The 12918-nt window shown below is 40.5% G+C and overlaps 1 protein-coding gene across 13 annotated transcripts in view; it reads right to left on the bottom strand.

Annotated features, from left to right (window-relative positions):
- Nucleotides 1-12918, bottom strand: part of kif1aa (kinesin family member 1Aa) — a 207320-nt gene that overhangs the window by 24382 nt on the left and 170020 nt on the right. For 4 of the 13 annotated variants that reach the window (XM_055646078.1, XM_055646077.1, XM_055646075.1 and 1 more), the window contains one exon: nt 10467-10493. The exons of 4 other annotated variants lie outside the window; for them this stretch is intronic. In XM_055646078.1, coding sequence (XP_055502053.1) covers nt 10467-10493 — 27 coding nt within the window. Of the gene's footprint in view, nt 1-6569; nt 6594-10466; nt 10494-12918 lie in introns of all 13 variants that reach the window. 5 more of the 13 variants (XM_055646072.1, XM_055646073.1, XM_055646082.1 and 2 more) reach the window with 2 other exon arrangements.

Genomic DNA, 12918 nt, shown 5'->3' with positions numbered 1-12918 from the left:
CATGATAGTCTTATACTAATTCCAACATTTCAGTTAAGTAGCATTTGTCTTTGTTTTCAAGTGGGAAATGGGATGGATGGGGGGTGTTTCTTGTGCCAAGATTGAATTTAAAAAATATATATTGGTTGCTGGCCTAAGCAACAACACTGATGTCTATAGTCTAACTCAGCGGGCAGGAACACACATATAGAACACATGCAAGTCTCATTTCAAGTATTCATCAACAATTTTGGTGAGTTAAGTAATCATGAAAGATCCAGGAATTATAAAAAAGGGCATTAAAAAAATGGTGAAATGCACCATGCATGGATTACAAAAACTGAGTTATAGGAATGTTTGGGTTAGCAATCTTTGACTGAAATGCTCCGCTTGGAATTTTATGCATGCCTTTTCTCTTCCAGAAATGATGTGCTGAGCAATTACAAATGTGATTCCAGAACGATTAAGAATTTTATTTGTAGCTGATGAGTTACTTAGAGATATTAGGCCCTAAGGCATAATGATGCATCAGTGAACAGTGATTAGTCTGTTTAGTCACCTTAATCAACTCTTCGACTTTAGCAGCCATATTTTGTTTTATTCCTTGAAGAAAGGGAATAACTAATATATCATGCGCTAGGACAAGGGAGGTTTCTGTAATGCCTCATTATAAATAATTCTGCCCCGTTCCAACCCAACCCTAAATCTTGTTTGAAGAGTTGGAGAACATTTGGGATCTTCAACTGAAGAAGTCACCTGAGTACATCACATTATTTTCAAAACACCAATATTAACTTTCTTTTCAAGACACGTCTTTTGCAAGGATAGTTTTACCTCATCTTCAGATAAGTGTAAGGTGTGTTTTGGAAAGTCAAAACAAGGTACGTCCTTCAAATTGAATGTTAGGGCCATGGGGCGTGTTGTACTGCAGAGGTTGCAAGTACATAGTTCTCTGTGAAGTTAAATAGGGAGGTGACAAAGGTTTTTGGCACGTTGTCCTTCATCAGTCAAGTAACTGAGTATAGAAGTTGGGATATTATATTACAGTTGTACAAGACATTATTGAGGCACACTTGGGAGTATTGAGTTGTTTTGTCATTGTGTAGGAAGGAATGCAGAGAGAATTTACAAGGATGTTGCCTGTCCAGATAACCTGAGATATAAGGAGAGGTTGTGTAGGTAAGGACTTTATTCCTTGGAGAGCAGAAGGCTGGGGGTGATTTTATAGAGGTGTATAACACCATGTGTGGAATAGATAGGGTGAATGCACAGTTTTTTTTCCCAGGGTAAGGGAATCAAGAACTCATAGGTCTAAGGTGAGAGGGGAAAGATTTAATAGGAACCCGAGGGGCAACATTTTCCCCAGAGAGGGTGGTGTGTATATAGAATAAGCTGCCAGAGGAAGTAGCTGAGGCAGGCACAATAACAAAATTTAAAAGACATTTGGGCAGGTACATGGATAGAGGTACTTGGTCAGCATGGACACGTTGAGCTGAAGAGCCTGTTTCCGTGCTATATGGCGCTATAATGATGCAACCGTAGAAGTTTTGGTGAGACTACATTTGGAATACTATGTGCAGTTCTGATCACCCAATTATAGGAATTATGTCATTAAGTTGGAAACGGTGCAGAAGAGATGCATCAGGATGATACCTGGAGTTCTTAAGACTGAGAGGGCCTGGAATAAGTTGGCAGCAAAGAAAGGCAGAAACAAGTGAGGTGGTGAGGCGGCGAGGCCAGGCCTTATGGGCTGTGCCTGAAGTCCCTACATGCTTCTTGGCCATGGACTCCCATCACTAAGATCAAACTGTTCCTCCTGCTGCCGGAAAAGGATAGTTTGCATTCTTGTCCTGCACCCTTATTCAGTTTAAGAGGAAGAAGACTGTGCCTTCCTGTCATTACATTGGCGTCTTGATTGAGGACAACTGTCACAAAACAATGGACAAAAAACCTCAAACAATGATTGTGAGTTCAAAGTGCCCTCTGATGACGAGGAAATGGTAGCAGAAAAACAACAGACTCAACACCATGAAAGCTTGGGCAAAAAGGGAATCACTTTCATTAACTTATATCAGACAAATGTTCTACCATGCACAGTTCAGGAATTCTTCCATCTATGGCACCACAAGTGGTGCCTGGTATATTTAAGCTTAATTGAAATAAAACTAATATTTTTGGGGCTGTGCAGATTTTAACAATTACTTTTTCAGCCAATTCTACCACATTCATGAATCAACTATTGTAATGTAGAGGACCTATACCATGGGAGTGCACAGGAATTTAATTGTAATATTTGTTTGAGGAACACTTTTACAATTTTTATACATTTCCACAAATGGGAGTATTCTTAAAGTGCCTACTGATTCTTTCAGGGCCCATGTCCTTGCTAGATTCCCACCTGCACATGCCCCGGCCTACTATACAAAAGGCCATTGCCAATAAAACTCCAGCATCTCAACTTGAGCATTATTGTATAATAAATCATTAGAATGCATTGGTTTATAGAAAATTGCGGACAATCATTTAGTCATCATACTGATCATCGCAACATGATATGTAAGGTTGGTGCAAGTGGTCAATTCAAATTGGAAATGCATGATTTTTCTCCCCCAATGGAAACCCGTCAGTCAGATTTTGCTTCTGTGTGCGGTCAATCTAACAATTGTTTTGTCATCGTAGTATGTAGAAGTGTTGGGGCTTCTCGGAAATGGGAGTCTGGGACAATAGCTAGAGACACAACACCACAACAGGAAGTTCTATTTCCATGAAATAATTCACAGAAGGCATTTGCTAAAAGGCAATTCTTGGAACTGGTTCTTCTCCCTTGATTAGTTTTTTTCTGACAGATGTGGCAAGCAGGTTTCTCTCTAACAGCTAATTGTGAGTGTACTGTGCTGAAATCATCTCCACTCTCTTCACCTCCCACATGGCTCTATCAGCAACAGATCCTCTCCTTACAGGATGTTACACTTTCATTATCTTACTACTTTGGGCCACAGTAAGCTGTTCACTTCCTGGTACTACGTGTGCCAGAAACCAAGACCCTTTCCACCCACACATTTATATTTAAACTAGAAACAGATTTGATTAGAATTATAGACTTGCACTTCATGGCATTTAATAGAGAAATCATTCGACAGAATTTGAATATTGTAGCCTTCATATCTACCTGCTACAAATAGTGGACGTTCTGGGGTAGAAATTGACTTCATTATTTTTGGTAACATGTGACTAGTCCAGAGTGATGAAGCTTTGCAAAACATAAATTAAAATCAAAGAAAAACTGCAGATGCTGGAATTTTGATTTTTTACTCCTTTCAGGTTACACGGTGCACTGTGAGTTCCGACCCCAAGGCCAAGTAACTATGGACAATAAAGAATGGAGTGTTATAGAAAACAATGTCAAGGCCAAGGAGTACTTTCAGGTTTGAGGAAGTGTGTTCAATGTGACAAGTCAAGCTGGATGAGGTGGGTCGCTTATTCTAGTAGTAAACCAATTTGATATGGAGGAAGCAACTGATCTATATATGATCTGTATATATGTGTGTATTTGTGAGTATGTGTATATATATACACAACTGAACTTTTTTTCCCTCTCTCGTTATTATATTGTTTACAGTCTCCTATGTTTACATATTCTGTTGTGCTGCTGCAAGAAAGAATTTCATTGTTCTATCTGGGACATATGACAATAAAAATCTCTTGACTCTCAACAGTCAGCGGAAAAGTAGAGGCAGAGAGAAAAAGGCAAGGATGGAATGCACACTGCCAGTTGAGGAACTGCAACTCATCTGGTCTGCCTGCCTGGCACACCTAACTCAGCCAAAACATGATTAAATAAACGACAAATCTCTCCGCAATCTCAACTAGCATCCCTATTTTAACTGGGTGATGTAAGGCATAGATTAAAGCTCCTTCATTTCTAACCATTATTAGATAATAATACCTTGCTCCTTTTTCACATCAGTTTACCTTTCACCCTCAGGGTGTCAGGGTACAGTTGTCTCTGTACTGTACACTGACAATGACAATTAAAATTGAATCTGAATCTGAATCTCAGGTACCATCCTAACGTCCTGTTGTGATGTTATGAATAGAATACTCAATAGAGCTCCCAATCAATTTTAGTTCCATAATTGGGGGACATAGGTCATAATGGATGACACCAAACCATTTCCTTCTTAGGAAACACAATTAACAAAAATGCTATTAATAAGACTGATAACATATCAATGTTTAGCGATGTGCAATTCCTTCGTTTAGTGGCATGTAGGATGCCTGAACCAGGAAAGTAAAAACTTCCGGGTGAAACCTTTTGCCTCATTCGTCATCTCTTGTAGTGCACACCTCCCGGATTTTCAAACTACACAACCTTCACGACTGATTCAATGTTGGATTGGCTGCAGTGGTCAAGCTTTGAGCATGCTAGATTGTTCAAGCTTGACTACAGCAAACCCAAAAGGTTCAAAGGTGCAGTGTTGCTCTTAAAGGCCTACACGTGGGCTTGTCATAATGAATGAGGATCTGTCCCCCTGGGGTGGTGGGCTTACCAGGTGACCACAAAACTCCAAGGAGATGGGCTGCAGATTGTTTTGCTTTTTCTGCGCTGATCCACACCCCGATATTCCAGAACAGTAACTGTCCTAGCTCACTATGAAAGCTGCTCTATATCTGTCAAAATAAAATAATACGGATGATTCTTTCTCTCCCTATTTCTTCAAGGTGCTCCTGACTTTGAACTTTACATTTTCTCCAAATTCTTAATTTTGGCAGCACTTATTTAACCTCCCCCTACAAACACTGGCCTGGTGCATTGGCGTGACAGCATTAATCACCTGCTATTATACATCATTCTGCATATTCAGCTCCACTGATTTCAATTGCAAGAGTTATCAAATATGCCACATTATGGACCTCTAATAAAATATTCTGCCTTCTGTGTCTACCCATCTGGATCCAATTTCACCCTGAAAATATCCATAATCTTTTGAGTCTGTCTCACAGCCATCTGTAAATTACAGGCATAAAAAGTAGACCCAGGAGGTCAAACCCAAACTGGAAATCTCAGTGATGTAGAAAAGCAAGTGACCAGAAATTGGCAATAGATTTCACTTCAGGTTGAGGTGTGTACAGCGGTGAATGGAAGGAACTAAGGAGGGAATAGATTTGTTCTGATGTAGAATTTTACTTAATCATATTTATAATTTCCTGACCCAACACTCTTCGGGGAGTTGCAAAAGGAAAAGTGGATCAGAGATGGGGAATAACAGCACGGATGTCCTGCTATGCCAAATTGCATCCATTCAACTGCAGTTCCCAACCTGATCCATTTATCCTCTCCTTTATACCTAACCTATTGATGCAAATCCCAGCCTAACCTGTAAGCAATTGGATATTTGAACAATTTATTAGTGCTAACAGGTCCTGAAACATGCTGGGCTGGTAACAATCCTGCATGTCAACACTGCGTCCACCTCACACTTACTGACCCGCGAGGTAGATTTGGCCCAAGTTATCAGCCCGTTCTACTTCCAACGCGGGATTCCTCACCACCTCAGGATGGTCAACAATCTCCTGGAACTGCATGCCCTCTCCCAATTTGCCCTGATTCCTATGCATAGGAATTACCCAATAATTCTTGCATCAATAGTAAACGGTTATTCTCTTCCCATGTCCATCTTTCTCCAGGGAAGCCTTTGCGTGGAAAATCCAACTGGAGGACTCGACTGCCTGTCAGTTTCTGCCGCGTCACATCATGGAGGTGTTAGCACCTCCCCATTATACCCCTCACAAATGAAATCACACTGCATTTATACCTGGTTCTTTCATTCCCAAATCTAGGAATTCCATGGCAATACCCTTGAGGACAGTAATTAGCATATGTAAGCTCTTTCCTAGCTCACTTGTGCAATGCATGGTACAGAATGAAGCCAATTGGCTTTTTACTATCTGTGCTGCCACCATAACTTTCTTTAACTTGAACAACTTCCACCATCCGCTCTCCACTTCTCCTTCTGCATGGGCATAAGTCTTTCATTTTATATCATCATGTTTTCATCACATCCCTGTTTTCAGTTTGGTCGGTCAGATGAAGGCACCTCTCCACCAACCAAGGATCTCAGTATTGATGTATCTTTCCTACCTTTGGAAGAAAATGTACTTTGGGACTATGCACCATTGAAGGGAAGGATACTAATTTACTGAGATTTGCTGCAGCATGAAGAGTCTTCTCATGGGGGAAAAGTTCTAATATACGTATAATATCTAGATCTCAGACTCCATTTCCAATTTTCCAACTTCATTATATGTTTTCAACTGCATTTAAATTTCAAAAAGAATGGAAAGGACTTTGATTGCAGGCCAATAAGAAGAAATACCGACCCTTTGATGAAGGGAAATATCACAATCTTGCAATAAAGACATCGTAAAGGGAGCACAATTATTATTGAGGGGAACAGTAAGTTAACAGACACAGGACACCGACATGGGAGTAAGTAAAACCAAAACAAGTGATACCAGTGAGTGAAACAATGGGAAGGACAGGATACAAATTGCAGAGAAAAAGAGCAAAAGAAAAGTTCACTGTGTACCTATTATCATTTCCATGTGTTATGCTTTTAGTGAAGACAACCCAGAGACAAACACAAAAGGAAAAGAAAAGAAAAAAATGTCAGAAATTTAGTCCTCAGGATGTTAAATGCCATGTTTGTCATGCCCACCTGAGCAACAGAGAGGGGAGGAGTGGAGGGATGTGGGCAAGGGTAACAGTAGACACTCCACCCTTCACCTTAGAGACTGCTATCAAGCACGCGTGTGCAGTTTCCTCCAAGAGGATTAAAATATTCTGCAAAGACCTGTGAATTGTTTAGGGGCTTTGGTCATACTTCTGGCAGTACAGCTGAAGAGAAGAAGTCACTGGATCTTGTCTGTAAAACCCATTGCAACCTCTTTCAATGACTGTTGTTTTAAATAATTCATCAAGGCTGCTCCCAAATTACACACTGAATCACCAGCTGCCATCACACTGTATAGTTGAACAGCAATTAATCCTTACACTGATGAAGAAAAAGCAACCCAATACTGTTAAAAGGTGTGCAATTATTTCCACTGAATAAACTGCAACTGTATGCAGTTAGTACTAAGTAACTTTGGATGTTTAAACAGCAATTCCGGAGCTGCACCTTACTTTGCTGATAATTCCAGGCATCAGCAATTGATGGGAAGATTCACAAAATTAATTTCATTTTCTTGGTGAAACAATAAACCTTCAAAGCACTCAGGCCTCTGAGGTCTCTCAGTTTGTGCGGTTTAAGGATTTATTCCTTGTAGCAAACGTATTTAAAAAAAAGCTGAAATAAGAAATTTTGTAAAGTCAATAGTTTACTGCTAAAATTAATAAATTGAGGAACACTTGAAGGTCATGGATTTAATAAGCAGGTCAATGTGTATTTCAAGGTCTCGACCCAAAACGCCACCCATTCCTTCTATCTGGAGATGCTGCCTGTCCCGCTGAGTTACTCCAGTATTTTGTGTCGATCTTCATGTATTTCAGAAAGGCAGATTTAAAGCATGTGGCAAGATGCAATCTCGGTAATTGATCAACTCTCTTGATCTTATGGTTCTGTTTTTATATACTTCCATTTTTAATATCAACTCTGCCACAGGCAAATCTTGCACAGGAGAATAAATGGCCAATTACAACTACTGCAAGAAACCTCGTCAACACCTCCTCGCCCACTTCCATCCAGGGATTCCAGCAGCCCTTCCAGGTGAGACAGCCATTCAACTTGAACCTCTATCAACCTCTTCTATTATATTTGGTGCTCCTGATCTGGCATCCTCCAAATAGATGTGACCAAGCGTAAACTATGCTACCGTTTCGCCGAACATTGTGCTCTGTCTGCCAAAGTCTGCTGGACTTTCTGATTGCTAACCATTTTAACTCTCCTCCCCATTCCCATACTAACCATTCTGTCTTTAGCCTCTTCCATTGCCAGTGTAAGGCCACACACAAAATGGAAGAATAGTGCTTCATATTCCACTTAAGTAGTCGGGGGAGTTGGGGTAATCTTTCTCTAATCTCTTACCTTGACGGAGATGGGAATTTGTTTCCGTAAACCGCATCTCCGTCCACACTGTGGCCTAACATCAAGGAGTTGGGGGCCTTTGCTGGAGACGACTTCGAGAGCTCCACCACGAGCTCCACGTCGACTTTGGGGCTCTAACCACAGGTGCCTGCAGACTTTAACATCACGCAGCTCGCTGTTTCTGGTTAAAGACCGACATCGGGAACTCCAAGCCGCAGGAGCTTCGATCGTCCCGACACGGGAGCTTCGATCGCCCCGATGTGGGAGCTTCGACTGCCCCGCCGCCGGAGAATAAAGAGGAAGAAGATTGGACTTTATTGCTTTCCATCACAGTGAGGAATCCGCTGTGGTGGATGTTTATGTAGTTGCGTGTCTTGTTTTTTTTGTTAGAGTGGCTGTATGGTACTTCACATATCACTGTACCTTAATTGGTACGCGTGACAATAAAATACCTTACCTTACTAAATTAACAGAGACATCCTTACTCTGCTGAGCTAACAGCAACTTTGCAGAGAGTGAGACATCCATACCCTGCATACCCAAAACTCTGCATAGGCTTTGAGACACCTCCACGTTGCCAGATTAGCACGAACTCTGTAGGTTTAGTGATCATGATCAACAATCTCTGAATCAGTAGGAATTCTGTCCAGACAAATTGATACCCATATCCTACTGAATTTACAATGTTAGAGAACAGTACCCATAACCTGCTGCGTTAACAGTAATTCCACAAAGATACAACAAGGAACTTTTTTCTGCTGGGCAAAGAGTAACTCCATAATGTCACAAGCAAGTAAACCTCATCCTGCTAGCTGAACTGGACCTTCAGTGGTTTATAGTGTTAAGCCTTTACACTGCATAGATAAAATGTAAATGCAGACTCCCAACATTTACCATTTTATTTCCCCTTCCCATTCTCATACTAACCTTCCTCCTGGGGTTCCTCGATTGCCAGACTGAGGCCACACGCTAACTGGAGGAACAGCACCTCATATTCTGCTTATAGTGAATTTTCCAATGTTAGGTAACACCCTCCCCACCTTTCTTTCCCCATCTCTTCCCTGTTCCCACACGGGTATTCACTAATTTCTCCCACTAAGCTCCCCCTCCCCCTTTCCCCTATCCCGTTCCACCTCTATCCCTTCTCCTGGCTTCATATTTCATTCTTCTTAAATCCTTATCTTTTAGTCACCCTTTAGTCTCTTCTTCATCTCTCTCCTTTCTTTATCAAATTAAACCCCCCACACCTGAATCCACCTATCGTTGCCAGGCTTTGTCTTGCCCCCACTCCTTTTGAAACTTTCTTCCCCTTCCTGCTACTCTGAAGAAGGATCCCGACCCAAAAAGTCGCCTCTCCATGTCTTCCAGAGAAGCTATCTGACCGACTGAGTTACTCCATCAGGTTGTGTTTTTTTTAAATACCTCTGCTAAATGGACAGTGGGTTCATAAAATTCCAAAAATTACACAGATGGTATGCACCCTATTATTCTGATACAATCACCATATGCTCAATACCCTCTCTGTAGGTTTCTCAAGCGAAGAAAACACAGATCCAGATCCTCACTCACAGTGCCAAATGATGTGTAAAGAAGCCACAGGTAAACACAAAATGCCAGAGTAACTCAGCGGGTCAGGCAGCATCTCTGGATAGAAGGAATGAGTGACGTTTCAGGTCGAGACCGAGTCTGAAGAAGGGTCTCAACCTGAAACGTCACCCATTCCTTCTGTCCAGAGATGCTGCCTGTCCCGCTGAGTTACTCCAGCATTTTGTGTCTATCTTCGGTTTAAATCAGCATCTGCAGTTCCTTTCTACATGTAAAGAGGCCACTATTCCCCAGGTTTTCTTTTATTACTCTAATGTCTTTAAAGTATTGTTGGACGATGATCTTTGTTTGCCGATGTGCAATAGTAACAATGCGTCAGAGTTTATTATTTAATTGCCAGGCTAAAATGCCTGACAAAAGCTTAATGTCTTCAACACACCATACCAGATTCCACACAACTGCAAATGTAAGGGTTGACTTAGCCAAACTTTAGCACATGCAGTAAACTCCTGCATTGCCCTCCCCTACTAAAGAAATTAACGCAATGATGAATGTAGCAGTGGAAAAGCTCCCCCATCATCCTCCCTGGTACTTAGCATTACATCAGTCTGTATAGCACGGCCATTGCAAGCACTACATGCAACCTTTGACTCCGAGGAGCTCATAGATTTGGGCTTCAAGCCGAATTAAACTGGCAATACCTAGCAGGTCTTTGCAGAATGTGGTGAAAAGAGGAAAAGTGAAGAAACAAATAAATCAAGATATTAATTTAAAGAAAACCAAAGTTTTGATGGGATTTCGATGCCTGAAGCTGTTGAGAAATAAATAATTTAAGGATTTAAAACAAAAAAATACCTAGGCATATCCGAATCAAGAAATTGCCTGCAAAAACACAAGAACAATACCTTGTTAGTAGACTCAAAAAAGTATCATTGGTGACGGTAACATTGTAAAGCAAAGCAGCAGACCCTGAGCACAATGAGACAGCAAAGCTATGCTCTAGGGGATAGAAGGCCACTAATATACATCTTAAATATATTTTCTAATTTCTAGCCCTTTAGAATGATAATTTCAGCCAAATTACTAATTCAGATCAATTGGAGCACTCAGGAATAGAAAATAAAGCCAAAACACTGATTTTATTGTGTCTTTTTCTCCAGTACTACACCAAGAATTACTTTCCAACGCAGAATTAGATGGAACTCTAATTTACATTGTATATTATATTGAGACCAGACCAGGGATCTAAAGGTCTAATGCTCACCGAACATAAACTTACATAATTGAGGGTGATCACCCTTTGCCAGGACTGGGGTTGATTTCTACACTTCAACAGATAGAAAAGTAGTGGACGGTAATCAGGTTTGTGTAGCGGAAGACTTTGTAACATACTTTAAAAAAAGTTTTGGATCCTTATTCAGAAACTAGTCTTCACAATGATAAATTGAGAGAACAAATATTGCATTAAACCAATTGCACCTGGAGTTCTGCTTGGCACTGGAAGCTACGTTTTAGATACTTTTTGGCATTAATTCTCCACTGTTTTAATTCACCACTGCATTGCAATCTGACACCTACCTATCCCAGGTAGATTATTTCCCCCAAGCAACCATCCTGTTCTGGGAGCGGTGTATGGTAAAGGATGCTGCATCCATCCACAAGTACTTAGTGACCTTCTATGCCTGCGGCAAAAACTATGACCATATGGACAAAGCAGAACGCAACTTTGACCATTTGCTCTTTTCATGATGTTGTGTATTTCTTTCAGTGGCAAGTGGACACATTCATTTTTGTGTGCATACAAACACAATTGCAGGATCACACTATTCTACTGTTTCCTAGTTACAAACTCACTCCTACTCATTAATATTCATCCAAACACATTCAAACAAACCATACTACCTGTGCATTTATTATTTTTCTAATTATCAGTTATTCCCTTTTAAAAGCCACATCCTTATCAGATGTGGTAGGGCATACAATTCATGAGTCATTGAGCTGATCCTGCAGATTAAATTAACAGTTCTGTAACGTCACTAGCTCATTTCCAATTTCCAGAATTTAATTCTCTTCACTTCCCTGCTATTATAGATCGTAGGGTTGGGTTGGATATTGTGATTTTTACAAACAAGACAAATTGAATATCGGTGAGAAGTAAACATTTAAAAAATCTGAAACAATGTGAATCTGTTTGCTTCCAGTGTTTCAGAGGTGGAGAACCAATCAGGTCTGAAATGATAGGTGATAAAAAAATGAACTTTCTTTTTAACTGGATTATTATATATTTTTGACCAATGTAATCTGGATTCCCTTTTCTTACAGATAAAATTACTTAAGAAAAGCCAGACGGAAAAGTAAATGCATTAATACTGATGTTTCAGGTGCCTTGAGAAACAGAAGTATTACCCGGAGCAGCATGTTTGACCCACTTCAGTCACCATCACTGACTCCTGAAAATCCATCATCTCTTGCTAGTCCCTAAATGCATTCTCTCCCCACAGTAGTCAATCTCAACCCAGACCACAATATCTCAGCCCCAACCACAATATGCCCCTGACAACACTCTCTCTCTCCCCCCAACACAATATTACCCTAGTCATCAAACGATTCTATCCCAGTCTTCCTTCTTTCTGTTCCATAGCCTTCAGCCTCAGATTTTCCCTCATCTGACAGGTATTGGGCTAGTAATCAGCCTTTCTGTTTGTGATTAAAACCATGCACAGGCTTTAAATAAGATTCTGGAATTCTCAGCATATGACCAAAACAACGTATGCTCAACCAAAAATACCCTTCCAACCGCACATTGTGTTCAGGATCCCATTGCTGTTCCAACCAACTATACCAACCAGTCCCAGAGTATGAGAGGTCAATGTATGACCCACTGTATCTCCCAGTCAGTGTGTAAATACATGGTATTGGACTCACAGCTTCTCCAACACTTCATCCTGTTCCAATGTGCTTGTAGAACATTGCAGGTCCAGCTACGTTTATACCTGGTTCTAAATACTGATAAGCCTTTCATGGTGCTAATCTTTTTTGAACAGGGAGTCTTTCAGTCAATGGCTCCATTCACAATTCATCAGTTTTCCCCAACCCTTGTAAAATAAGAGAGTTATGACTATGATATCTTCAACATACACACACTTCATCACTCATTATTAAAGTTTTGATTGAAGTGAGTTAGTGGATGAGAAAAGAGAAAATATTAAATTATGCCATGGTAAAAGTGTTACACGTAAATATTTCCACAAGCTGCACAATACTAATGGAATGATTAGTACTGTTAATTACGCTACTAGTCTAGCAG

This window comes from Leucoraja erinacea, chromosome 14 (genome assembly GCF_028641065.1).
Source record: "Leucoraja erinacea ecotype New England chromosome 14, Leri_hhj_1, whole genome shotgun sequence".
Taxonomy (NCBI): Eukaryota; Metazoa; Chordata; class Chondrichthyes; order Rajiformes; family Rajidae; genus Leucoraja; species Leucoraja erinaceus.
Note: the sequence above shows the minus strand (reverse complement) of the source record. Positions and strands in the feature narration are given on the sequence as shown.